Source organism: Amblyomma mixtum, chromosome 1 (genome assembly GCF_055824585.1).
Source record: "Amblyomma mixtum isolate Tamu chromosome 1, ASM5582458v1, whole genome shotgun sequence".
NCBI lineage: Eukaryota > Metazoa > Arthropoda > Arachnida > Ixodida > Ixodidae > Amblyomma > Amblyomma mixtum.
Genome location: NC_143012.1, coordinates 262,918,752 through 262,946,242, shown reverse-complemented (window position 1 = coordinate 262,946,242; position 27,491 = coordinate 262,918,752). Strand labels below are relative to the sequence as shown.

At 43.9% G+C, this 27,491-nt stretch overlaps 1 protein-coding gene across 1 annotated transcript; it reads right to left on the bottom strand.

The window, feature by feature from the left end:
* Nucleotides 1-588: 588 nt before the first annotated feature.
* LOC149371598 (uncharacterized) lies at nucleotides 589-27,491 on the bottom strand. Its single transcript, XM_089580694.1, has 9 exons — nucleotides 27,438-27,491; nucleotides 22,348-22,474; nucleotides 19,152-19,240; nucleotides 14,607-14,708; nucleotides 13,186-13,245; nucleotides 7,893-8,012; nucleotides 6,610-6,660; nucleotides 5,018-5,071; nucleotides 589-858 (listed from the first exon to the last, which is right to left on the bottom strand). The coding sequence occupies exons 1-9, from the start codon at nucleotides 27,489-27,491 to the stop codon at nucleotides 589-591; spliced, it is 927 nt and encodes a 308-aa protein (XP_089436820.1).

Sequence of the window (27,491 nt, the reverse complement as noted above, 5' to 3'; positions counted from 1 at the left end):
GTATGAACAACAGAGAGAGCGAGCACTGAATGGTTCCTGGATGGCGTCCCAATGCAGCCAGTCGGCGCAACCGGAAGCAGCCTGGTGTGGTACCTGTTGGGGGAGGATGGCGCGGGCAGTGGTTGGGCGGCGACTGCGTTTACGAAGTTAGCGCGCCATCGCGGCGGTGGCTTAGAGGGAGAATTGCGGGCTGGATGTCATCGGGTTACATCACAGAGCTGCGCTCGGACCAAAGTGCATGCGGCGGCGCAGCGGCGGTGGCGCAGCGGCAGTGGCAGTGTATTGGTAGGACGTGGCCGGCTGCATGGCAGTGTGATTCTCTCTACCACGTCATTTCACCGCAAGTAGTCATAGCAGCCTGTCGTGTGTGATCGTGTACTATGAACAGAGAACGACTGCGTTCACGTAGTCAGCGTGAGGGCTTCCGCCTTCTCACACGTGAACGATGTGAAGTGTCTTGGCCGACTTTTTTAAATATATCTTATTGTCATTGCTGCGGAGGAGGCGTGGGAGGACGATTAATCTGCAGAAAAGTAGAAAACGGGCGGAGTACAATATGCGTATTTCTTCCGTCCCGGGTGACATCCGCTACGGAATGTGAGGGACGGGCATGCTGTCCACCAGAGGGTATGGAGGCAGAGTAGGTGGCGGGGGCATTTGCTCTACGAGCTCCGGAGGCGACAACGCTGGCTGTATGGGGACGCAGGACTCGACAGTCACTTGTTGAACTTCAGCGGCAGAAGCAGCCTTGATTGATGTTTCTTCTGTCTCGTAGTCGAGGTGCTTTTCCAGCTGCTGCTTCTGGCGTTGGGCCACCAGGTAGCTGGCATAGTCCTTGATGCCCGCCAAGGCCCCCATCTGCGCGCCACATTGAGCCACGTTTTATTTTCACCCAGAAAAATCAAAAGACACTGAGGGGAAAAAATTAAGTCCCTATTTACGTCGTTAGAGACGTAAGTGCGCCGTCGCAATACGTATTGACACTATGCATTAGTTACTTATGACGGTTTTACAAATATTGCAGGCTACAGCTGGCGCCACGCAGTTTTGGCCTTTGCCTTTCACTACATCTGCCGCGAAACTGGTTTGCTTCATCTGCCCTAGGCTACACGAGGCGCGCTATCCTCCGTTCCACTTGTCTACAGCTGGCATTTATGGTTTCCCCCTATGTGCGTGGTTGTAGCTGCTGCGAAACCGGTTTCTCCTATTCACCAGGACAGCACCATGCTTCAACTAGACACATAACAGCTTTTTTTCTGGCGACCCACCTGGTGCTATAGCACGAAAAAGAATTGGGAGTTTTCTTCTCTCCGCATCACACCCGCAACCTGTCTCTGTCACCCTCTCTTCGTCTACACTTTCCTACTTGCAGTCCACACTCATTTCAAACTAGAGGTGGTGATTCTCATCGCCCCACTTTTGTAAGCTGGGAAGAGGAGGCTTCACTAGCATACGTGACGGCTTTGTGACCCACCTGTTGCTAGCAAGTGCGAAAACAACTGAAGGAAGCTGGTAGGGGGAGGCTTCATCAGCAGACAATACGGCTTTTTCAGTAGCGAGGCATCTAGTGCTAGCGTAATAATAATTTCTCACCTTTTTTAAGGACAGGCGTACATTTCAGTGCACCTAGGTTTATGTCGAGCAGACGCTGGTAGGAACCCCAACCTCTTAGTTACCGGTAGAGACGCGAACATTTTAAATTGAAATAAAAAACCATCCTCGGACACAGGTTAACGCTTATAAAAAAACAAAAACAAAAAACAGCAACAGGACACGCTCAGTTGCTGGCGTACGATAGGCTTAAAGAGAAATAGCTGTGCATGCACAGGAGCAGCGATCAGGCAGGGCAATGTAATGCATTCAACTGGGATGGCAACGCCAACTGATGCATAACAAAAGGCGGTGCATGTATGCTATGCGGAAAGCGTCACATATCTCAAGATTTTATCCGCCGCGAAGGCTCAGTCGCTTTGGAGTGCGTTTGCTGATTACACGTGGGTCAAATCTCGGCAGAGGCGGCCGAATTTATATGGAAGCGATGTGCAAGAACGCCCAACTATTCACTGTTGAAAAGGAAGCCATGTAGTACTGGACGTCTGGTGATCATAAATGTCTCGGACATAAATCTTTTACCGCCCGCGACAGCTCAGTGGCATTGGCCTTCTGCTGCTGATACGAACATAGTAGGATTAAATCTCGGCCGCGCCGGGCGCAATTCGATGGAGGGAAGCTGTGAAAATCATATTAACTCCGGTGGTTGATCATATAAAATAACCTCACATGATCTTAACTACTCTAAAAATCTTCACTATGGCGTCATCATAATCAATGTATGTCTTCGGATGTCAAGCCCTACGTACCATCAAAATTTTATTTTGTTACTTTACATATGAAAACTGGCATGCAACCATTATTTTCAGACGCAGCGGGGAACGCTTCACGAAGAATTAATTTAGGAATAATATCTGTTTTATATGCGGTACCTTTTGTTAAGAAGATCTTCAAAATTTGTCAAGAGTGCTTGTAGTTTTTAGACTGATTGGCTCAATAGGAAAAGCACCCATAACAAAGGTTGATAAATAATAACTTTATAGCATTGAAAACGTTTGCTTTCGTTTAGATGACTACTATTAAAAAAGGTGCACACTGAAGATCACAACAAAATAAATAAATGAGGAATGGCAGCTTGATGTCTTCACATTTGGTGAGGTGACACTTTTCTTCTTGTATACACATTTAAATTACACGCACAGGGAAGCGAACGCCTGCTTTTGTTAGAACTAATGGTGGCTGAATTTCCTTGGCAGATTGAATTCGCGTAGGAAAAAGAGAGGGACACAACAGAGCATAATAAATCAGAAGTTTTAAAGGCGATATCTTTTAGATGAGTGAACTTTGCACCGTACAACATTTATATCATATCCAGCTACACAGTGAAAGTGTTTATCTAACGAGCTCTCAGACTCCCACTTTGCAGCTTTTTTTCACAAAAATGCACACAAGTTTTTCTCATCGTATAATGCTCATGGAGCCGCTTCTCTGCAATTATCGCATGTTCTTCAGAAAGGGCTGCTATGCAAGCATGAATGATGATGACTCGGTGCAGTTTTATCCTAGAGTGGAAATAATGCGGCAGCAATAAACTTCACATAGTGCAATATCGCGTCCTGGGTTAAACACAAAAGTCGCTGATCGATCGATAGTGCGTCGATGTTACGAGGTCCCTTCAAATGGTGACGTAATCACAGCTCGGCCATTGCGACACGTGGCAAATAAATTAAATATAAAAAAATAGATTTAATAGCCATATGCCCACCGTGGCATTTCACATCATGCAATGTCATGCCCAGCGTTTTTTATAAAAGTCGCTGATTGGTCGAGATGACGATGGCGTCATAATGTAACTTGAACATCGAGAGAAAATGCAAAACTGAGAAACAAGGGGGAAGAGCGCTACCGGGAAAGAGTGAGACAAGAAGGTCGGAACAGGTTCTTGGCGGATTCACTGAGTGCATGACTGCGGGTGTGCAAAGCAAGATACGAAAAAAGTAACAACATTGTGTATGTTGTGGAAGAACTGGTAGAGACGCATAAACATACATATAGCATGCAAATGTTCATCTAAGGCAGTCGCACTCTACTCCTCAGGTGATTCAAGTGTCCCTCTAATTTTTTAACACCGTTAACGACCCATGTAAAGGGTAATGTGTCAGCAGTGAAGAACAGTCATGATTCCTATGTTTTCCCATTCTACTGTTCTAAGGGCCCCGGCTAAAGGTAACCAAAACACGCAGTCTACTAGCGTGGAGAAACCATTTGAGGGTAATGAGGTCCTGCAGCTGTGTGAAGCTGACCAGCGCACGCCTCGTCGACCAGGACCAGGCAGCGCTGCTCGTCGCCATAAGGTCGGCACGCCTCTGGAGCCTTGGACTGAGGGTTCACCTCCACGAGCTCCAGACGCCATCCTCTTCAATAAACGTTTACTCCATCACTCAGTGTCACGTGGCGTGCTCTGTAGCATTTTTTTTTCAGTTATTTAAGTGTGATTAATTACTTACGATTGGTTAGCTAACATTCCAATTACTGGTTTGGGGAACAAAGTGCGATACAGAAGTTGTAGATCGTCTCGAAGAACAGCCAGCAGTCCTGTTTCCATCAAGGTGCGATTTAGGTAGCTTTACTTACTGGACTTTAAAGAAAGCTATCACGTAAGGAGCTGCTTGTCCACATCTGTGCCTTAGTGTACACACAAAGGCTCATCGGGCAGAGTACTCCAGAAAAAAGCGGATTTTTCTCTTTGAGACGCGTCTCAGAACACTGAAGTGGCACCGTTAGCAGTAGGTATCTTTTTTTTAAATTTAAAATATAAGAGTTAAGGATTATTGCCGGTAAAAAACTACTTTGCGTGGACTGTAGGTTTGTGCAAGCATTTCAGTCAAATATTTTTCAGTATTATCATCTTTTTTACTGAAACTTTGTTCTTGAAGCCAATAATTAAAAGGATGGGCTAGTAGTCTTCACAACGTAAAAACGTTTGAAGAACAAAAAAAATACTGCCGACTAGGCCAGGCGACTCGCACTGCATCTCAGTTGCTTTCACTGGTGCTACGGTGCTCCCCTTTTTTAAAAGCTTGACTAGATTTAGCTTGTAAGACAGTGTAACTACACGACGAATCGTGCTCGACAGGAGGAGCTTCTGGTATCATTCAGCTCCATTTCGCTGCGTAGGTAGCGCTGTACATTTAGCGCTTTTGTAGATGTAGGGCGAACATAATGAGACTTTAAAACTGTAACAAAGACTGATTTTCCTAGGGCACTAAGAGGGGTGGAAGCTGTCGATGAGAAGCTGAAAACAGTAGTCGTAGATTGAAAAAAACAAAGGGACCAGCTCTTTGCTTGAACACAGCAAACAACTTAAGAAACTGATACGTGGTAAGCAGCACGTGCGATAGCTGCGCATATAAAATAGTATCAACAAAGAAGGTGACGAAGTCACACGATTGGCTCCATTACGTACCTTGAATATTAGACGAAATATGACGTAAAGCACGAGAACGGCAGTTTGTTCTTCCTGTATTAAAGAAAATAGGGGTGCAAATTAGGGACTGAATAACTGCAGAATTTTCTAAATTCCTGGAACCTCTCTTCACTATTAATGACGGCATTTGTTTCACAGTTTTCAATTGTAAGGGATCTGCTCTCGTCAACATATATCACTTTGTCCAAGTAAGTACATGAAACTTCGAGGAATGTTATTTGTTTGCAACGCTACACAAACAATAAAAAGATATTCGACGCATATAACAAACAGAACATGAACCATTATGTGCAATTGGAGATGCCTATCGGGTCGGGCCATCCATTTTTTTTCACTGAGCTATATATTTCAATCAGCTATATTTAATTTTACGACACGAAACAAACTTTCACCCGCAGAAACTCCCAAAGAAGTGGTAACGAATTTTTTTTTTCTTAATTATCCATCTGCTACGATTCTGCACTAAGCATAGATCACCTAATTCACGCGCAAAATTTATGAACGCTGCAATTTAGGCCGCCAATCTAGGCCACTTTGTGCAGTATAACAGGAGAATTTTACTTTAATGAGATACGTGTAGAATAGTACGAGGACACAGAATAATAATTTCTGGTCTTCAAAACGTTAGAAACTTAGGAATTTTATACAAGCCTATATTGCAAACGCATCAGCGAAAGACTGCGAATATGACTGTTTTAGAATGGCATGAAGAAGCTTTCATTTAAAATCCGAACAACTTACATGCTAAAACGAAAAGAGCAGTTAATAACATTTTATAATTTAAATTTAAAAATAAAAGCCCACTGGACCAACTAAATGCTAGTACAGGGTAACCCTTAAAGAGCACACAATGAAGAGAAAAAAATCAACAATGAGAGGTGTGTATTGTAATCTACGTAAACATAAAAATAAAATAATAAAGATTCATTCAGGACGTCTGCACGCTGGAAAGATCGACCCTATGCTTCATCCAAAAATTATACTGTGATTCCTTCAGACAACCAACCTCAGGGAAATATGAATGGGGGTGCTCTACCTGCAGGCCAAAAATGGATCTACATGCATATTAACAAGGTGATCTGAGTGTGTGTGTGTGTGCGTGCGTGTGCGTGCGTGCGTGTGTGTGTGTGTTTGCGTGTGTGCACGCACGTATCTCTCTCTCTACGTGAGCGTGCGCGCGTGGGAGTGTGTTTGTGCGTGCGCGTGCGTGTGTTTGTGTGCGTGCACGTGCGTCTCTCTCTCTGTGTGTGCGTGTGTGCGTGCGTGTGTGTGTGTGTTTGTGCGAGCGTGCTTGTGCGTGTGCGTGCGTGCGTGTGTGTGTGTGTGTGTGTGTGTGTGTGCGTGTGTGTGTGTGTGTGTGTGTGTGTGTGTGTGTGTGTGTGTGTGTGTGTGTGTGTGTGTGTGTGTGTGTGTGTGTGTGTGTGTGTGTGTGTGTGTGTGTGTGTGTGTGTGTGTGTGTGTGTGTGTGTGTGTGTGTGTGTGTGTGTGTGTGTGTGTGTGCTTGCGTGCATTACATATACGTTCACATGTCCTCTAGTTTCATATGCAAGCCTCCTTGAAAGTGCGCTCACCGTGAGTCTGTAGAGTTCGGTGCCTGCAATTGCTTCCTGGTTGCCAACCACCTGCGATGTGCGTACACTTTCGTGTTAATATGAATACCAAATGGAGTGACAATAAAGTTCACACTTTTAGCCCAAACATAGTGCCCTAGAAGATCATTCAATAAGAAGAAATGAGGTGGGCACGTCCACATTCTGTTCACTATAGCGAAAAGCTTTAGGAGCAGCGCTATAGTGGTCATAATGCCATAAGGAGGCGCGCCCCAGAAAACGCTGACAGCTCTGTTCCTTCTGCCCTCCCTCGGAATGTGCCATCTCTCGCTAGGAGAGGCGGAATACAATACGTACCGAGCGAATCGGACTGGCAAACTTGTTACTCTAGCGGCGGATGATGGGGAAGGGAAGTGGCTCGATAATTCACGTTTCTTCTCTAGGAAATCTTCTGTTCACGCTTAGAAGGATGTTGACAAAATTGTTTTTCCGGAGCTCACCATAGCGGCTTGACTTGCTACTTGCATTTAGTTTCAGAAATGCGTGCTTGGTTTAAACGTGGTAAGCGGTTATTTCTCCCATATTAAAAAAAATTCAGAGCAGACAAGGTCCACCGTGAGGGTATGAAGCGTTGGCGTTAATGGTCCCCATACGGTGCCTGGGCCCTCTTTGCTTATAGCTTCGCACACACGGACGCTCTTCTTTATTCATATTATTTATTTTTGTTTTTGGTTACTTTAAATTTATTTATTCATCACAAGACGCACAAGACCCCCTTTAGCCACGATGAACGGATGTTCCTCAGTGGTCGAAAGTTAGCGCGCCCGGCTCACTTCCAAAGTGTCCAAAGTTGAAGTCCTGGCTCGAGCATTTTCTTTCAAGCGCAATTGCTTTTCTTTCTTCGGAGGAACTACGCAATGGCGGCGGTATGTCGTCACAGCTGGGTTCACCGGTAAGGAACTATGTAATGACATCATCATTGCTGCACTGTGTGGTCGTCGGAGGGCGATTGAGTAACCTGCGCGATGTCCTGTGGTTTTGATGTCAAGACCCTCTGGACCATTCCTGACTTTCCCGACTCCCCAACGCCAACTACAGCGGTTTCGCTCCTCAATGCGACCCTTAAAGGTACCACGTTAAAAGAGCAGATTAAACGCTTCACATTTACCACTTTGGCTTCTTTGGTAAAATATTTCGAGATCGGACTAAATATATAGCTTTGCCGTTAGCGTCTCATGAAATGAATAACATAGCGAAGACAAAAACCGATAGAAGGTCACGTTTGGTAACATTGATTAACTTGCCTGCTTCTTCCGGGCGTGAACGTATTCGGTGTCGTTGCTTAGCGGTAGCTCTTGTGTGGTCGAAGGTTTTAGTGTCGTCGGCAATGGCAATGGAGAGGTGCCATACTTCTTGCGATATAACTGGCATGAAACATAAGAACCAAAAATAAGAAACAAGCGCTAACAATTGCTCGTGTTGAATACATATACTGCAACCTTCTCAAATCTCTTCGGATATACTAGTCACGAAGAGAGCGATGGGTGCTTCCGCTCTGCACAATGCACGCACGAGTTCGTGTTGACAGTGAAAAAACAGTGTGTGCAAAGTCTGGCCACATGCCTGCATTGTCAGCTCGTTATGATGCCTTCAGACCAATTGTCAAGAATTTTTAGCTCAGCGTAGCTTACGTTAAACGAAGTATGACAATAGTTTTCAATGAACACGCGCATTTATTCTTTTCGATGCGAGCCATTAAATGAACACTGGCAGGATTTCAGTCCGGAGTCATCATAGTTACGCGCCGATCAGCTACTCCACCCACCCAGTTCCCACCCCTAAACGAAACAAGAAACAACTAATAGAAATGAACAAAACTGCCGCTTCAAGAGAACGGTGACTCTAGCCTGGCTTTCCTTAATGCAGATTACACTTCCTCCTTAGATATCTGTACACCCAATCACTCATTCGATACTCCGGCTATTTTTGTTCATTCAGCGGCAGTTCCGCGAAGTCGTAGTTTTGATTGACGTTATTTCATTAGTCATGTAGAAAAATACTCAGCGGTTGTCAGCCATCGAGCCCTGAAAATAAACGGCTGTAAGGCTTTTTTTTTACTTTATGTGAATCCTTCGGAGACCACTTTTAGTCTGCGAGGCAAGGAGCTTTGTCTACCAATAAAAACAAAGAATTTTTATACGAACTTTCTCATTCACGTTTTCTTGCTATAAAATGCGGTTATCCTTGGCCGGGGTATATAAATGCATATACAAAAAAGAAAATTGAGAACGTCATTCTAGTTCTGCTGCCATGCGTCTGCTCTAAACTACTGAATAACAAGTGGAAATTAGCGGACGTCTATAGCCTCAGAACCTCGGTAAGTATGCATCAGGAAGAAAAGTGTTGACGAAAAAATAGATAACATTGGGCCTATTCTGATTGCTCTAATTATGCTTGGAAAAATAAGCCAAGATTTAAGTGTTTGAGAATGATATAACAAAGCGTATTTTACAGGCGCCACAACTGGACAAAAACTTCCAAGATAAGCAACAATATCGAAGAGTACACAGATTGGTTGTTGATTGCACAGCGTCATTATGTTAAGTAGTGCCAACTTCAATGGCAGAGCCCAACTCACTTGAAGTAGAAGCTTAAATTCACCACTCATCTCTATTAGAAATAATATGTGTGCGCGCCGCAGCATTCGCGTGAGTGACGCTCTGTCGTCGGCAAACAACGGCTATTTATACGCATATCGAAACCTGGTAGCATCACCCAAAGGATTTTTCAGCTACCGGTTTTTAACTGTGCAAAAATAAAAGGGCAATTGGGTAATACATGGTACCTCATTCCCCTTTTTCCGTCATAGCATTGTCAGTGGTGTAGTACATCAGAATACAGCTAAGCCGAGCTAACTAGCAGTCTGGTTTACTAATACTGAATAGTTAAAGCTTTAACCGCCACTGCTAATCTCCTTAATTACTGAGAGGCGTGTAGCCCCCCACGCGTAATATCCGTATCAGTTTTTAGAACTTCGAGACCGCGGTGAACGTCGGTGGTGTGGCCCAACAAATCTTGGCTACTTCGAGGAGTTACTTGAACTAAAGAGGTTGCTGTCCCTACAGGCTTCACCAAAGCGCAATTATTTCAGCTCTACCTAGCCAAAATTTGTTGTACCGCACCGCAGAAGGTAACGCGTTTTAAAAAATCCAAAATCTGATATGGATATCACGCTGAGCTACAAGCCTCTCAATAATTGTGGAGCTTAACAATAATACTTAAAGTTAACTCAATATCACTTAGCAAATCATAGCTGTACTGCGATGCAGTACACTGTTGACTATCTTATGATACAAAAAGCGGTGTTCGATCCGAAAAAGCCTATTTTTCTAAATTCCAAAAGGTCTTAGCTAAAGCACCGTGTATATATATTGCATAACTATGAAATGAGTACCGCTTGGTTTGAACTCTTCAATGTTAGTTAAATCTCGAATTGGAACACATGCTACTTCGAATTAGTGCACTGCACGGGCTCGGGCCGGCCCAAAAGCCCGGGCTCGGCCCGGCCCGCGGGCCGGGTCGGGCCGGGACATGATCTGTTTTGCCGGGCCTGGGCCGGGCCCGGGCCTGAAGTTGCAGGCCCGGGCCGGGCTCGGGCTTAAAGCTGCGGACTCGAGCCGGGATTGGGTCCATTAAAAACGGCTGGTGTCCAACTATTCATTCACTATTGCAGAGTGAAGTACACAACTGCGGCATTTGAGCAGCGACATGGATGAGCTACGGGTTATAGTACTCGCTGAGAAAAAACTAATCTTTATTCATTGACTTATTTATTTTCTTATTTCCACGCCGCGGTGGCTTAGTGGTCAAGGCGCTTGCCGGGGAACCAGGGTTTGCTCCTAGCCTCGGCGGCGGCATTTCTGTTTAGGCGGCAAGCATGACAGCCATGTACTTTGTAGTATCATTGCTCGTTGAAGAAACCCAGGTGGTCGACATGATCCGGAGCCCTCTGCTTCGGTGTCTCTCACAGCCTGACTCCCCTTGGGTTCTTAAGCCTCAAAAACATAACTTTTATTTTATAGCTATATTTTTCTCATCTGAGAAAATTCACAAACTAAAGCGCGTTTCGTTTTCTTTTTGATCAGCTGACCGGAACGTCTCGTAAATGGAATACCCACAAAAGCTCGCGGGAGTTTGTAAATCTCATATCATAACCACATCTATAACGACCTCGCTTCTTCAGCCTGGCTGATATGACAAGTGTTTTGCCCTGTAAGTTATCACGTGGTTCGCGCGTTATCTTCTGCTCCACCAGCAAGAGTAAAATTTAACCGGTCCTAATTCATCGTTCGTCATCCCAAAACATACCTATACACTATTAGAAATGCATTCTGGAAGGACATATGAGTTTAGGACGCTTATACAGGGTCAGTTCTGAAAGTAATAGGCCTCATTTTGTATTTAAAATTTATTCATGAGAATAGTACAAACGATAAGAATTTTTCAAGGTAGCACCCTTCCTCACCTACACGCTGCTGCCTATGAGTTTTCCAGTTTTCGTACGCCTGCAGGAGCGCCTGGACCGGAATGCTCTTTAGCTCCCTTGTCACGGCCTGTTGAACCGCCTTTACCAATCCGTGATGTTTCCCCTTGAGCGTCGATTTTATTCTCGGGAATAGAAAAAAGACTGGCGGGGACAAGTCGGGGCTATAGGAAGGCCGAGGCAGCGTTGCCGCCTTATGCTGGGCAAAAAATCTCGGTCCTCATTCGCACGATGAAGAAGATCCTGGCAGATCGCTTTCCGGTTGGCCTTTTGCTCCTCTGACAACACTCCCGGCATCAACTTCGCGCAAACTTTCCTCATGTTTAAGTTTCCTGTCACGATATCAAAACCTTCGGTTAGAGGAATGGTGAAGTCATTAGCAATCATTCTGATATTCTGATATTCATCCTACGATCGCTGTTCAATAAATGTTTCACTCGCTACCCATTTTCGTTGGTCTTGCTGGTCGAAGGGCATCCGGAGCGGTCGTCGTCTTCCACTCTTTCCTTACCTTCTCTGAACAGCTTCTGCCACTCAAAAAACACGTTATCTACCCAGGGAAGCGTCACCGTAGGCCTCCTTAATCATGTCGTGAGTCTCTTTGCCCGTTTTACTAAGGTTTACGCAAAATTTGATCGCGTATCGCTGATCCAGTAAACGTTCCATGATTCTGTGTGACGAGACGCTTCGATAGGGGTTCACAGTACAAGCGACCTGCTCTCTTCAACAGCCGAGAGTCAACTGCCGATTTTCCCCAGCATTCCTAATATCCCCCTTCAACGATCCTGCACGCGCAGAACGCCTCTCCTCCGCCCGTTCGTCCAGGAAAAAACCAGTCCTACTACTTTCAGAGCAGACCCTGTATATCTTCAAAACACACACCGTGAAATACTCAAGCCTTCAGTTTTTCGTTTCTGCTGAAAGGCGATGAGTTCGGCTATGGGTCCTACCTGTGAGATCGCGTTCACTAAAAAAATGTCTTCCTACTGCTTGCTAGGCAACTTTAATGTTTATACTCCGCGGGCGTAGTCTGTTACGCAACGTAGTCTATTACGCGCGTATGCAGCCCTTTTTATTTGACTCTCGGAAGATCCGAGTTTACCTTTGCGCACCTACTCGAGATCTCCTGTCGAAAAACTACTCTTAATCACTTCGTTCTGGGTTAAAAAGAACCAACTTTCTGCAAGCCAAACTGTGATTTCAGAACCTTTGTCGGCCAGTTTTTATCGGTCTGGTAGCAGTATACTTGCTCAGAGTGAGCAGTATACCTCAAGCGTTACTGTGAAACGGGCCGGGCCGGGCCCAGGCTGGGCTTCACTCCGGGATTCACGGGCCGGGCCGGGCTCGCTAGAGCGATAATTTAGCGGGCCTGGGCCGGGCGCGGGCTTGAATCCGCGGGCCAGGGCCGGGCTCGGGCTTCAGGTCCCGGGCTCGGGCCGGGCTTGGGCCTGATATTGAGGCCCGTGCAGTGCTCCACTTCGAATTGCTGCTGTCTGCTTTGGATGAATTGTCACGAGAAGGAAAGTGATACGGTGGACTGTTCTTGCGACCTTAACGCCTCTGGTCCCGCTGTCCCCGCCCCTGTTTAGAGTGGGTCTCATGAGTCCATGACAATTTGTGCCTCTTATTAAAGAAAAAAATATTGTATTGCCTAGCTCCTGACAAAAACATGACGGGAGTGATGTGATCCGGTTACTGAAGGTGGTCCAGTGACTGCAGAACGCCTCCGTCTCTCAGAATCTCCCTACCAGCCGGGTCGACGCTGCTGCCTTGACCTGTTACTGAAAGGAGCTCGCTCGAGCTTTCGAGCTAGCTCTCATGACTACAGCTTCATCGCCGGTGATGCAAATACCGACAGCAGCGTAGCTACAGTATCAGCTCCTGAAATATCGGAGTTATTTGAGGCGAGGGAATTTAACAAATCTGGGGGTGCTTCGAGATCTACGTTAAATGTACGCAACATTTCTAGTGACGCAGTCGGTACACGGAGAGTGTGCCACCCTGAATCGATATTTTGAGGTACTGAGCTTTTTATTCAGGATATTTATACTTACGTCTAGAGAGCTTTCTACCGGTTCCGTTGTAGAGACAAACTCCGGCGGCCGAGCAAGGCTCTGTAAATGATTTAATATCACCGTGGGAATGAACGATTATATAGGAAGCATATTTTGGTTCTTCGTAACGCTAGCACAGAAAACTCTAGACATTATAGAACACGTTGTGCAAGCTTGGCCAACAGCAGCACAAACTCGCCTTTTGTAAAGCAAAGAAAGCGCTTAAAATTCTGTTGAGGGCTGCATAAGGAGCACTGGCACAGAAATCAAAAGCTGGGTGGAGATAGTAATGCGAGTAGCGTGGTTTTGAGAACATATATAATTTTGTGCTGATACAAATCAACTATCCGAAATGAACTCGGCTGGACACTTCAAACGGCAGGCAGATAACCAATCATTTCATGGTCAAATCACTCCGTTCAATTTCATTAAAGTGAGTGCAATGAAAGCCGAAGTTTAGATGTAACTTCAGATTGGGAAAATTACTAGGACAGAATGAGAGTGGTCGTCTTAAAAAGGAGTTATTAGGTATCAGAAGAAGGGGGATTGGTCTTTAAACGAGCGGAGCCCGCCTATTGTCGATAATAGTGGGGATGGCGGTTACAATGATTTAACCTTGTTATTGATAGAAGTTGTTTTCTAGTGACCAATGGAAACGAAAGAAGTGAAAGCCTTCAAGAAAGGGGTGCCATTTTGTGAGAAGTCAGCGGTCTTTGAAAGGCTATTTAGTTCCAAGTAGACTGGTTGATTCGAGCGTTGACCTGCGATTTCCCTAGCTTGTTAGTTACAAAAAGTTTTGTTTTGACTACGTGCATCCATTATAAGCTACAATTACTCCCGTATCATTCTCCAACTCGCATTACTGCGAAACTGACCCTTGATCCTAGCTCTTGGCTTTTGTGTGTTTGTGGCGGCGGCAAGAGCTTCCGGCTGCTTAGATGGACCTCAGAACGTTTCTGAGATTTAATCAACAAAAAAGCTCTTGCTTAAATGCAGATTGAACCTCGATAACCAGGTTATTAGTATCTGGGTACCTGTTATAGTTTTAGCGTAAAAAACTTAATTTCTCTGCGCCAGGAAGCTAGTGAGAATGCTGTACGGTAGGCAGGTGTAAACACGTAACCGCGAAAGCGAGCACTAGTGATTAGCATAGAGGCTGGGAGCTGGTCGAATACATTAAAGCATCTGTTATTCTGCACCTACAGAAAGCGTGGAAAACGTCTTTGTGAAAATCAACAATGTTACACAAGATGCTAGAAGAACTTCACTGCTACACTATCAACTTTCCTGGATATTTCCTCCACCGCAATATATTTAGAAATAAACAGCACAGTGTATAGACTGCATGCAGTCGTTCAAGCTGGAGCTTGATTACTTGTTGGTAAGTGCTCTTAGGACAAAGGTGTGAACGGGGCTCTTACATCCATGATGGTCATGTTTCCTGAAGCGATACCAATGGCGGCGTCGAGAGAACAGTCGATGATCCCCCACAGCCACGCGCTCAGTATCAGACCGGGATGCTGCTGCAGAGGACAAGATTTGAGCTACGTTTCAAACGTGGAAGGTGTCATGCGGCGTATTTCGAAAATGAAAATAGCGGGCTCGGTGTATGTTCATTGTCTAGAAAAGGACACGACAAAAGGATCAAAAGTTGGCCTAGGACATAGGCGTCTAGCGTTGGCCTTCTACAGGAGACGTTTGACGGAGATTTATTTGCAGATGTAGTATCGTAAAGTTCTCGGTGCAGCATTGTTGTAGTCCGCTCCTTTAGTAATAGCAGTAGTTGCAGTAGTATAACAAAGTAGCAGCAAGCGGCGGAAAGTGAATTTAATCGGTATGTTTTAAAATTGCCTGTTTTACGTAACTGCCCAGTATCTTATATGTTTAACTGCGCCGTCATGAACAATTTCATTTAATTATGTATATTTTCCACATTTTCGTAGAAGGACCTTATATTCATGCCGAAAAATTTTTGTCGAAGGAATACAAAACGTGCTATTGTCGTGAATAGTTTTTGTGATGTAAACACAGCCGAAGAAATGAGTGAGCAAATTTTGTTGTTTTCTGTTTAACAAGTTCAAGCTGTAGAGGAATTTGCAAGCAACGTCACTGATCAAATTTCATTATTTATTTATTTAATTTATACAGAATACCTCTAAAGGCCCTCGAGAGAATATTACATAGGGGGGGGGGGGGGGCACAGGCAATTGAACAGAATAAAAAAAAACAATAAAACCACAAATATAAAACAAACAACAAAAGCACAAATAAGACACTTTGGATGACAAGCAAAAGAATAAAAAAATCACAAATAAGACACTTTGCATGACATATAAGTAAGCAAAAGAATCAAAAGAATGGCAGCGCGGCAAAGAACGAAGATTAGTGCAGGATTAAAACTATACAAACAAAACACTAATACAATGAATCTTTTCAGTAACAAACCCTGCAAAAAAGGAAGCCATGAACAAATAAAATAACAATGTATGCGAAGAGTTAAGCAGTAGTTATTGAAGATATAAGTTTAAAATATTTATCAGGATCAGTGGTGGTTGCGATATATGAAGGCAGAGTGTTCCAGTCAGATATTGTGCGTGGTAAGAATGAATGCGCATAGATAAATGTTCTGCACGTGAAACGTCTAACTTTAAAGGGATGATCGCGGCGGTCAAAAATCGAAGGAGGCAAAGAAAAACAGTCGTTATGAAGTGATGGATGATGATAAAGTTTATGAAAAAGTGATAGTCGTGCAATTTTACGGCGGAGACATAAATCCTGGAGACCTGCGCGTTTCTTTAAGGCTGTGACGCTGGTGTTACGTGAATAATCGGAGTAAATAAAACGAACGGCGCGGTTCTGCAATGATTCAATGTTATTTATTAGGTAAGATTGGTAAGGGTCCCAAATAGCCGAGGCATATTCAATTTTAGGTCGAATTAGAGTGGTATAGGCATGAGCACGGAGGTGAGGAGGAGCATGCTTTAGGTTATGTTTTAAGAGACCTAATGACCGATTAGCAGATGCAAGCATAAGGTTAATATGGTGGTTCCATGCTAAGTCTGAATGAAGGTGAAGTCCTAAGTACTTATACGTGGTGACTAGCTCGAGTGAGCTATTATTTAAGGAGTTTGAATTCGTGACTTTCGGTTAGTAAAATACATCAATTTAGTTTTTCACTGATTAAGTTGCATAAGCCAGGTTGAGCACCATGCTGTTACTGAATCCAGGTCAGATTGAAGGGATTGGCAATCGGTGTGAGAAAAAATTTTGCGATAAATTACACAATCATCAGCAAAAAGTCTGATATGGGAAGAAATCGAATCTGGTAAATCGTTGATAAAAATTAGGAAAAGTAAGGGGCCAAGCACACTTCCCTGTGGGACGCCAGAGTGTACTTGGCTGAAAGACGAATTGTGGTTATTGACAGTTGTAAATTGAGACCTGGAAAAGAGAAAATCTTTAACCCATGCAATGACAAGAGGGTGAATATTAAGCAGTGCTAGCTTCATTAATAACCGGTTGTGAGGTACTCTGTCGAAAGCTTTAGAAAAATCAAGAAATATGGAGTCTACTTGAATTCCAGTACCAATCGATGAATGTATGTCTTGAATGAATCCGGCAAGTTGCGTTTCGCATGAGTAGCCTTTACGGAACCCATGTTGATATTTAAAGATAATGTTATGTTCTTCAAGATAGTTAATTACCTGCGAGTGAATTACGTGTTCAAGAAGTTTGCAAACAGTGCTAGTTAATGAAATGGGTCGGTAATTTAGTGGTGAGGTACGATCGCCAGACTTGAAAATTGGCACAACTTTAGCTAGGCGCCAGTCCAGCGGAATCACGCCTGATGATAGAGATTGTGAAAAAATAGCGGACAAGATGCGATGAATACCATCAGATGAATTTTTGAGTATTTTGTTATTAAAGCCAAGGTGATCTGATGCTGATGTTGTTTTAAGCTTCCCTAGTAAGGATAAGATACCGGTCTCACTGATAAATATTTCGGACATTGATGTATTAGAAGTGCTGACAGAAATAGGAGGTAGAGGGAGATCTTCACGGGTAAAAACGGATGTGAATGCGTTATTGAAAAGTTCGGCGCATTCGGCCACTGGAACACTGCTGCCTTCCGCGTTGGTAAGAGTAATGTCAGGATGATTAGCGGGGTTTATTATCTGCCAGAACTTCCGTGGATTGTTTGTTAGCATTGCCGGTAGATCGTGTGTGAAGAAGTGCCTACGTGCAGATATCAGCTCAGACTGATATTCCTTATCACATAGTTTGTACCGTTGCCAAGATTCGGAGTGTCTGTTCTTGTCGGCTTGTCTGTAAAGGCGCTTTTTCTTGTTATTAAGGCGACGTAGATGCCTATTAAACCAAGGCGCTGTGTTAGTGCAAGGGATACTGATGACGGGTATGAATCTGTCAATGAGAGTAGCAAGTTTCACGCTGAACAGGTTCCAGTTCGTTTCCACGGAGCGTGACGAAAAATCGCGAAGAAAATGATCAGCAAAGACTGACAACTGAGCGTTGATTTCGCCGAAGATTGCTCGGTTGTAGCACCTTATTTGTTTAGTACGAGTTACCTTTTTATGGGGCACAAAATTCAGGTTACCCGTGATTATGGAATGGTCGGAAAGGCCTTCTAGGAGCGCAATGTTGGCGCAAAGGTAATGATCACTTGTCAAGATAAGATCGAGAATATTGGCTGTAGTGGCGGAACGACGCGTAGGTTCAGAAATAAGTTGTTCCAAAGAGAAATCTAGACACGACTGGAGGAAAGCCTGAGCTTCGGGATCATTGGCAGGAGCTGTTAATGACGACCAGTTAATAGCCGGAAAGTTAAAGTCACCAAGTAAAAGTAAGCTTGAATTCGGGAAACGACAAGTAAGATCGCTTAGTAAATTAGAAAACTGACTTGCGAATGAAGAATTCATGTCCGGAGGGCGGTAAATGACGCCAATGATCGCGACCGTGGGACCACAACTCAACCGAACCCATACCGATTCTAAGTACGACGTGACCTCGATAGGCACAGCAGTGAGCACTTTATTGACAGCCAGAAGGACACCGCCACATCTACGGCCCGTGCGGTCACAAACAAATATGTTGAATTCGGAGTCACAGGCGAAAACGACATCATCAGGAACCATGTCATTTAACCAAGTCTCGGTAAGCGAGATGACCGAGGAGCAGCATGAATCAATTAAAGAAGAAAGAGCTACGTTTTTAGAAAGAACACTCCTTATGTTAGTGTACAGAAAACTGACATCGTAATTGGAGCAACGCTGCGCGTTTGGCCGCACGGGTGGTTTGCCAGCCACTTTACGAGAACTGGAAGGGATGCGTCAGGCAAGGGACACGCGCACTGCGCTATTGGTTTGATCATCCCAAAAATACGAGACATACGAGAAATACGAAACATGATGCATCTTAATTGTTGTTTAATATGCACGAAATATTTACTCAGAACTTGTGCGTCTCACATGGAGGAGTAATCCTGTGTATACGTGCCAGGCCTTGCTCGCATGCATGTGGTTTGTCTCATGCTTTAGACCACCACCTCTAATACAAATGATGACTGAGCGCTGGGGACGCTTGGCTGCAAGAACTTTTAATGCGACACCATCAAAATCCTCATGTTAAAACGTGTGCCTCAGTGATAAATATTGCTGATTGACTGGACGGAAGTGACATGATCAGGTCCGCTTTTTCCCATTGGTTGAGAGAAGTGTTGTGAGTAGAGCGGATAATTGCCATTTGCTGCATGTAAATGACTTGTGATAGGGTGATGTCACTTCTACAGAGTGCATACAGAGCCTGAAATGCTGTTTCACTGCCAAAACATAGAGCTCTCCAGTACCGCTGAGCATTTTACTTCACTCGTGGTAGCTAAAAGCTGCCAGGTGATATCTATATACTTGCGCACATTTAGACAGAGGAGGAATCAGTCGTAGTTCACTCACTTGTTCTACCCCGACGTAGAGGATGTAATCGAACACAACGCTGATAGCTGCGAGAGAGCTGAGGAAGACAGTCGAGTCTCTTGGAGCCACTGTTGACCAGAAAATAAAATGAGCAAAATAAAACCACCAGGCAGAATTAAGAGAAAGGCATAAAAATACAGTTCTGCCCAGTGACAAAGATGCAAGTGATCATGTACAAATAACTACAGGCTCGCGTTTCTGATTGCTGCATAATGTGGACGATATTTACCCTTTGTAATTTTATGATGAACGTACGTTCCCTTTTAGAATACGCTCGGGTACATGGCACAGTACATAAATTGTTGTCAAGCATTTCTTACGACACAGCCACATTCACGTAAATGAGGATTTCGTGTCGTTTCTGCAAAAAAATGTCACATTTCAGGTGACAAAGTTCCTTTCTCTTTAACACATAATTCGCTCGTGTAGTGCAAGCCAGCTGCGAAATAGGAGCAAAGAAATATTTTGGGGGGATGAAGTTGGTTGTCTTTTAGTATCTCCTATGAACGATGTGCACCAGCTGCATCACTGGAAAAATTTGTATCACGGGAGTTAAAGCTTAACGAAAAAGAATTCTCAAAAGTTTTCAGTACACATTGGATTTTACTTCTTTGACCATTCCTCTTCGTCGCGTTTCCGAGATGCTCAAGAAGTAAACAAGTTGCGTTCAAGAAAAAAAGAAGGTGCGTTCAGCAAGCAACAAGCATCAAAAAGTATTAACTTGGTTTCCACCAACACATGAAGTTACCAGAAACAACAAATGACGGCACAGAGGCTGCCATAAAATCTCATGAGTGCGTTTAGTGGCCAAACCGAACAATGCAACTGACATCTTCAAAAACTATTCTGAAATAATAAAAAAACAAGTTCGCAGCTCTCGCCTTCCGCAAATGGCAAAAGATTATCAAGAATATTGTAGGTTAGGACGTCAAACACGCATGATTTTCCGTACAGATCACTCTGACGCCATAATACGAACTGATTCCAAATTAATTTGCGCTCAGATGAAATTTCCCGCGGATTCAAAATTTAGCATGAAGGCTGAAATGACAAATAAGAACATTCTACGCCTCAGCGCAGAGCCGCAACACCAAAATTGGTGTTGGAGATATCCTTAACCTCTTTACACACAACATTTCACTGTGTTGCTGAAGCAATTGAAAATTTTGGCAATAATTAGCACAGCCGAAGAAACACACTTAAGGAGACAGAAAATATTTCGTTTTATATGAAACAAAAAGTTAGTTTCTACAGGAGAGCTTCGTCTGCTTAACCTCACGTTCACAGCCCACTCCCAGAATATGCACATGCAAAAGTTATTATTGGTAGAAAACAGCGAGAACGGACGAAAGACAGAGAACAAGGACGCAAAGAAATGAGTACTGTACTGCAGTGTATTTCCAGTGCACAGGGCTCCTTTGCGTGTTTCAGAAAAAAAGAGAGTCTCTGTGTTTCCCTGTTCTCTGTCTTTTGTCTGTTCGCGGTGTTTTCTACCCAAAAAGAACACATACAAACTAGCCGGACTATCCATTTTACTACAGTGTTTTTCAAGTGATCAGAGCCCTTTTAGCCGTTTTAAAACAGTGATCGTCTGTGTGTTTCCTTTTTTTACTGTATTTCGTCCATTCGCGCCGTTTTCTAACCAAAAATGAACACACACTGACTATCCCATCTATCCATTCTACTACGATGCAAAATTCAGCCTTTTTGTCTCCACCTCAATTGAGCGATATAAGAGATCTGTGACATTACAAGATCCTGCTGCCATGTAACAACGGCTTTTCCGTCAACGTGGGACGGCTTTTCAGCCGGCTTCATTCAGTGCGTCTTTCCAATAGAAATATTTATAGCACCCACCTGTTTTTTATGTTGCGATCTTGTTTGTCTTATCAACCATGACCAAAGAGAAATCAACGCACGCGTAGTGTGAGCAAAAACTTTACCGACGTACTAAGGCTTTTGCCTCTGAGCAAGGAAGGAAATTAAAAAACTTAACAGGCCGAAAAACACAATGGAAGTACTTCATACATGCGCTGCCTTCGTAGGTAGCAGAAAATGCGCAGAGTTCTTCACACAGCTTACTGTACTCTTGGAGAGACAAAGCAAACGTTATTTCTTATCCTAGGCTTCAACCGCTTCGTTTGCCTTCCTGTACATCCACAGCCTTCAGTTTCGCTGCACCTCGAAGATCGCACGCTCTGGCCTGACCTCGTCTGTAGTTAATGTTGTCTCTTCTTTCCCCACGGAAACATCACCTCCTTCTTTTTGCCTGGCCTTAAAAAGCGCGAAACCTAAGGTGCCCTACTACTATATCAACTATGAAAGCCGATGGCAGTCTGACACCCCAGTTGAACACGTTATAGAACATCTGCTACAGTTTTGTTTTCAAAATAACACTCAAGAATAACTGGTTATGAACGACATGTGAATCTATACGAAGCTTCAGCAGCTTTAACGTGATGTTAAGAGTGAGACTAAAACAAGAGGGGCGCTAAAGGTATGCCATAAGAGGATGACAAGATAGCCTCAATGGGTCGCTTCAGTGGCCTGGTGCCCTCATAGGGTGTCAACTTGGAGTCACGAATGCTATTCTTTCTTTCTACAGAACATGATGTGTAATCTATCCTTACGAATACCACTCACTAGGATTAAAGATCCATCTGCGCATATACACCACTGCAGCCTAGGTGCTACCTACATGACAATATACCGTGAATTGATCATTCTCTACTTGACATTCATCGACCGTTGAAAAGTCGACACACCACTAATGCGACAGTGTTTTAGCAGTTAAGTGACGCACAACTGCCGCAGAAAGTTACTCTTTGAAACACAACAACCGGTGGGGCTTGTGAGCCTCTGGTTGCTCTTCCTGCGCAGCCACTCTAATCCAATGGTTATTTAATTGCCACTAGCCCCAGTGGGCATGCGTTCAGCTTTCATAGTTCAGGCTGTGATGGCATCAAGAGACCACGCGACGTAATAGGGATGTGAGACACCTGCTTTATTCGACACGCCAATGACGCCTGGATTGCCGCTGAACGGCACTATTTTAGCTGATCTGTTCAAATGAAAGGAGCACTGCGCTATTTTAGGATGTGTACCACGTCTGGAAAACGTCAGTGTCTGCCTGCGAGTCAACATGCATGTTGATGAGCATTAGAGGTGCACTTACGGTACTTGTCGAGGTTTTTGACGTCGGGGATCAATCTCTGAATGTCTCTCCTGATGCGCTGCGCGTCGGGAGGCACGAGGTCGTAGTAGCGAATGAACAGGTATATCAGGTTGGACATGTTCACGCACTTCGCAGAAGAAAAGAGGTGAGCAGAAATACAGGGAATTTAATTTCGTTGAACAATGTCTCAAACATGAGTTGGAACATAGATAATGCGAAAAATAATGCTCCCGTCAATACCTCAATATTGAAAGAACTCCCAGGTAACCTTCAGGGAGACCAAGCATTTTACAAAGAATATTTAAATTCAGGTACTCTTTGCAGTTCACAGGTATTTGATACTGCTTCAAATATATGCTATATGTGATAGAAGTGCTGTAATAGAGTCGAGTCGCTATCAAATGCCACCAAAACAAGCCATTTTTGTTGATAGTTCGTCCCAATCGAGGCTTCTATTGTACTTTGAAGCGTTTGTGTCGTGACGTCATCCGATTAAATAGTTTTAAAACGGCGGTTCTCAAGAGCATCGCTGCGCCATTCTGCGGAAGTATGAAAAATAGCCCTGAAAAAAAAACCGGGAGCAAATGGCCTGAGGTGGCACAGCGTCAGCAAACGTTGATCTAACACATTTCTTCAGTCGTCCATGCACCTGTGTAGAGCGCTTGAGCGGTGCGCGCTGTTCTGCATTTATGACGACTGCTGATGCCTGATGGACACGATGTAGGTTTTAAGGACACGTGGAGTTAAACCCCAATGCATGGTAATGTGTGTGAACGCGAAGGTCTTGTTTCGAGCTCAAGGCGACTTGCAAATGACGGAAATGTAGAGGCAGGTACACTGTTCGAGTGCTTTGAAAAGCTGTGTGAGGGTTTTATGGCGACGACGCACCCACTCAGTCCAGAGCCATCTTCATGGTCGCGGTTTTTTTTTTTACAGAGCGCATGCGTCGATGGCCGTCCACCCTTGAGGAGGGAGTAAGTTTAGGTAAGTCTGGGATTCATATTCGACAGGGAAACAGACTACTCTAAATAATTTTTTTTTGCAGTGGGTAGCCCTAACTTCAGCGCAACGAATTGCGACAGGAAAAGAGGCGGCGAACAGAACGACGAAGAAACGTGTAATACCAACCAACCCCAGTCGTCACTTGATTGCTCTAAAGAAGACGGAAGGGAGACTAGATACAAAGAAGCGTAGAATTTTCCAGTGGCTGAGACAGGCCATGCATCCGAGCTTCCTGAGCTGGCATGGGAATGGCGATATTACCAATGATCTCCATTTGGAGTGGTAGAAGGGACGTGCGTAGTACATCATAAGGGGATATTTGAGAGGCGTTCGCCGCGAATTTACCCCGTCGCCCACTTGGTTTACTCGCCTATAGTTCCGGAAACATAAGCTGAATCAAGAGTCCCTTTATATATTCACAGGCAGGGTCCCGAAACCAAGAATTTATAATGCCACGAAGTAATTTTACCAAGTGGTGAGCAGACACTTATCGCTGTTGCAAAAGCAGTGCACTTCCATCTGTCACAGTCACCAATATGTTTCTTTTGATGCCACATGGCGTCTGATGGCACCAGTTCTTACACTTCCACTTTTAATTTTGAAGAAGCGTTTTCTGATGTAATCTTGGTTAATCGTGGGATGCAATGTTCTCCAGCAACTTGAACCAGTTTTCTAGCCGAGGAACCAGCCACGAAGTAACCTGAACCGAACTCTCAACTCCGAGACCAAGCCATAACTATTGTAACTGTCAGAGTTGCCATTGCTGGAGTTCAAATAGCAACTACAGCCATCGTAGCGATAGAATCTGACAGCTATAACCGTCAAAACACAATGCTAAACCAAAATCATTGTTTGTTGGCATTAAAACTTTTGCAGCCGCTTGTTTCTAATGTGCTCATGGGACAAATTTTCAAGGGCCATAGCTTCCGTTGGTATTTTTTGGAGTTTTTCTCTACGACGGACATATTCTCAGATTGTATTTTTTCAGGAGCCCCTCTTTTACGCACCGTACATAAACGATGTTGATGCAGCTATTTCTATTTCCAATTTGTCACTTTATTAGTATACACCGAACTTGAGGAGTAAAGCACAGCCACAGGAAATTTCTCGCAGAAATTATGGAGACGCTGAATCTCCGCCCTAAAGTAAGACGCGAGAGTGTTAATGGTAATTTGCTGTTTTATTTCTGAATTAGCACCTCTTATTTTTTCTTCTTTCCGTAAGCCTACATCGATCCACTTAAGCACTATGCTAGAGGGGTTATGTACAGAGGGTCAGCAATGGTCAACAGTTCGTGGTAAATTGCACAAACACTACCGCTGATCCAGAAGGGAATAAAAACTGAACGAAAAACATTGAAGAACACGCAAGGAAAGAGTACAAAAACTTGAAAACAGTAAAATGGAAATACGTATTAAACAGTGCACGCCGTAGTTCAGCTCTGTGAATGAATCAATATTGTCAAAAAGAAACAAAAGTTAGAACGTGTTTTTCTGTGAATAAAATTTTCAAAATCAGGCGCAGACATCACTTCAGTAAGTAACAGATTCTATTAAATCGTTGTTTAAGAGAAATTAACGTTTAAACATTTTATTGCGGCATTGCTCACGTATAATTATCTGAGCATGTTGCTCCTGCATCAAACACAATGCGGCTCCCTAGTGTATTGCGCTATGTCAATACCAGCTTTATTCTTGCACGTACTCTCAGGAAATTTTGAATCAGTATTTTTCTGCATGAAGAGATTTTTCCATATCAACTCTTATTTCAGATCCTCTATAGTGATGTTATAATTTCCTGTTACAAAGCGTGCTGCTTGTTTAGACATATGTTCTATTTTATCTGCGAATTTTTTTGTAAGGAACACAGTTTCTCAGTTAGGTTAACTTTAGTCCAGTAAAAGTCCGCGTTTGGTGAAGACGTAAAACATTTAAGATTTCGTCAAAAATTGGACATGGTTTCAGCGTAGTTTAACCGAGCAGACATTCAAAAGTATCTTTTTAGCCTGGTTGGTTATAGAAATGCTTTGCTGGGCCATCGGCACTTACGGTGATGTACTGGACTGAGGTTAAGCACTGACTGAATTTGGTTTGGGTTATTGGGGTTTAACGTCCAAAAGCGACTCAAGCTATGAGGAACGCTGTAGTGAAGGGCTCCGAAAATTTCCACCACCTGGGGTTCTTTAACGAGCACTGACATCGCACAGTACACGGGCCCCTTGAATTTCGCCTCCACCGAAATTCGCCCGCCGCGGCAGGAATGGAACCCGCGTCTTTCGAGTCAGAAGCCGAGCGCCGTAACCACTGAGCCACTGCGGCGGGAACTGACTGAATTTGTGCAGATCTGATACGCTCGCTCCGCAGATGGAAGTTGATGAAAAAAAAAAGAATTTCAGCAGATCTGATATACTCGCACCGCAGATGGAAGTTGATGAAAGCAGCGATGTGCAATGCATAGCGCGAGAGTGTGTTGCAGTTTAAAATAAGGGTTGATCGACAAATGCGAAAGCACAGTATGCTCTTGGAGTGGCCAGCGAAGCTGATTTGTTCACACAGCCGCGGGTTCGAAACCAAGACTCGGCAATATTTATTTTACTTCCGCACCTTCAAGGTCACGGACCCCACAAGATTCTTGGTTGAGTTTGACTCCTTGAAGTAGCACATTCAGACTAAAAGTGAAGGAGACATTCAGCTTTCGCGGCAATCAAGTCAAGGTGATTAGACCAGTCAAGCGTTTCAGTAAATGTATTCCTGACGTATTTTACGCGTTCTGCCTCGGAGTACAAAGTAATTTATGTTATATAAACCTAAGGAACTTTTTGTACCTAAGCGGCACATTAAAATTTGCGAAATTTAAAGTCATTTACCACTAGTAACACCAGTTAAAATATTCGCGATTTAAAGTTATTTTCCGCCAGCAACACCACAGGTACTTTTCCTAGGTCGCGTTGCAAACCTGACATATCGACATGGCATTTACTGGACGACACATGAAGCAGTCGTCGGCACATCATTTAATGGTTCTCTAAAGGCCTGCTAAATAGTATTTAATACAACAAAGAAATAAAAGCGCTACAGGTACATAGTACTCAGGTAATCCCGATAGCAAATACAATGAAGCTGACGTTGTCCCAGTAAGAACAACTTGCTTTTGCGTAAGTGTAAATAATTCTTTATCCAGCAAATATTATACCCATAACTGCATACGAATGATAACTTTAAGAAAGGCTAATTGTGCAAGATGACAGCACATGCTTTTTGAAGGTCTGCAAAAAGTTAGTTCATTTCTTTAGCCTGCTGCAAACTGACTGCAACGCCATGCGTAAATTCCGCTAATTGCATCGCGCATAAAAAAGAGGAACAAAACCTATGCGTAGCTGAGGTAAATACCTATTAATTATACACACTAATTAGCATACGACAGAAGTCCTACTAGACCACATGATACAACATAAGACACAAGGTCTCCTTTTAATCAGGGCGAAGTAATGTGTATTAGTGGCCTAGAAGTGGCTTGTCTAACTCTCAACCAATGGGTCTTCGTGGCTAAATTTGTTAAGCCGCGCCTACGGTTATTTATCAAATGGTTGCGCAGCAATATCTGCTGACGGTCCAGAGCGATCCCTCAAACCCAAGGGTGTAGTTATTGCCACATGTTTCAGTTAATCCCAGCTGAGAGAACGTTTCAATGTTCTGGCACGTTCCAGATTTACTGTTACATGCGTTTTGACCCCTTCAGCACCTTAGGGCATCCTGAGCTGCTAATGCAAGTGATGTTTATCTTTTCGATTCATCTGTCAAAAAACTGGTGCATGGAGTTTAACGTTCCAAAGCGACTCGGGTGAGTAACATTGCAGTGAAGAGCTGCAGATAATTTCGACCAACTGGGGTTCTTAATCATGGATTGGTATTGCACAGTGCACGGGCGTCTACCATTTCGCCTCTATTGAAATGGAACTGCCGCCGCCAGGATCAAATCCCCTTTCTTCGAGTCAGACTCCAAGCACCGTAACCACTGGGCCACCGCGGCGCTATGTTAAAATAGATGAATGGTTTTTGCAAGTATAAAGAATGCCTAGATTGACTTACAAAGCAGAAGGCCGCCAAAACCTTGATTGTACCTGGAGTATTGATGAAGCACAT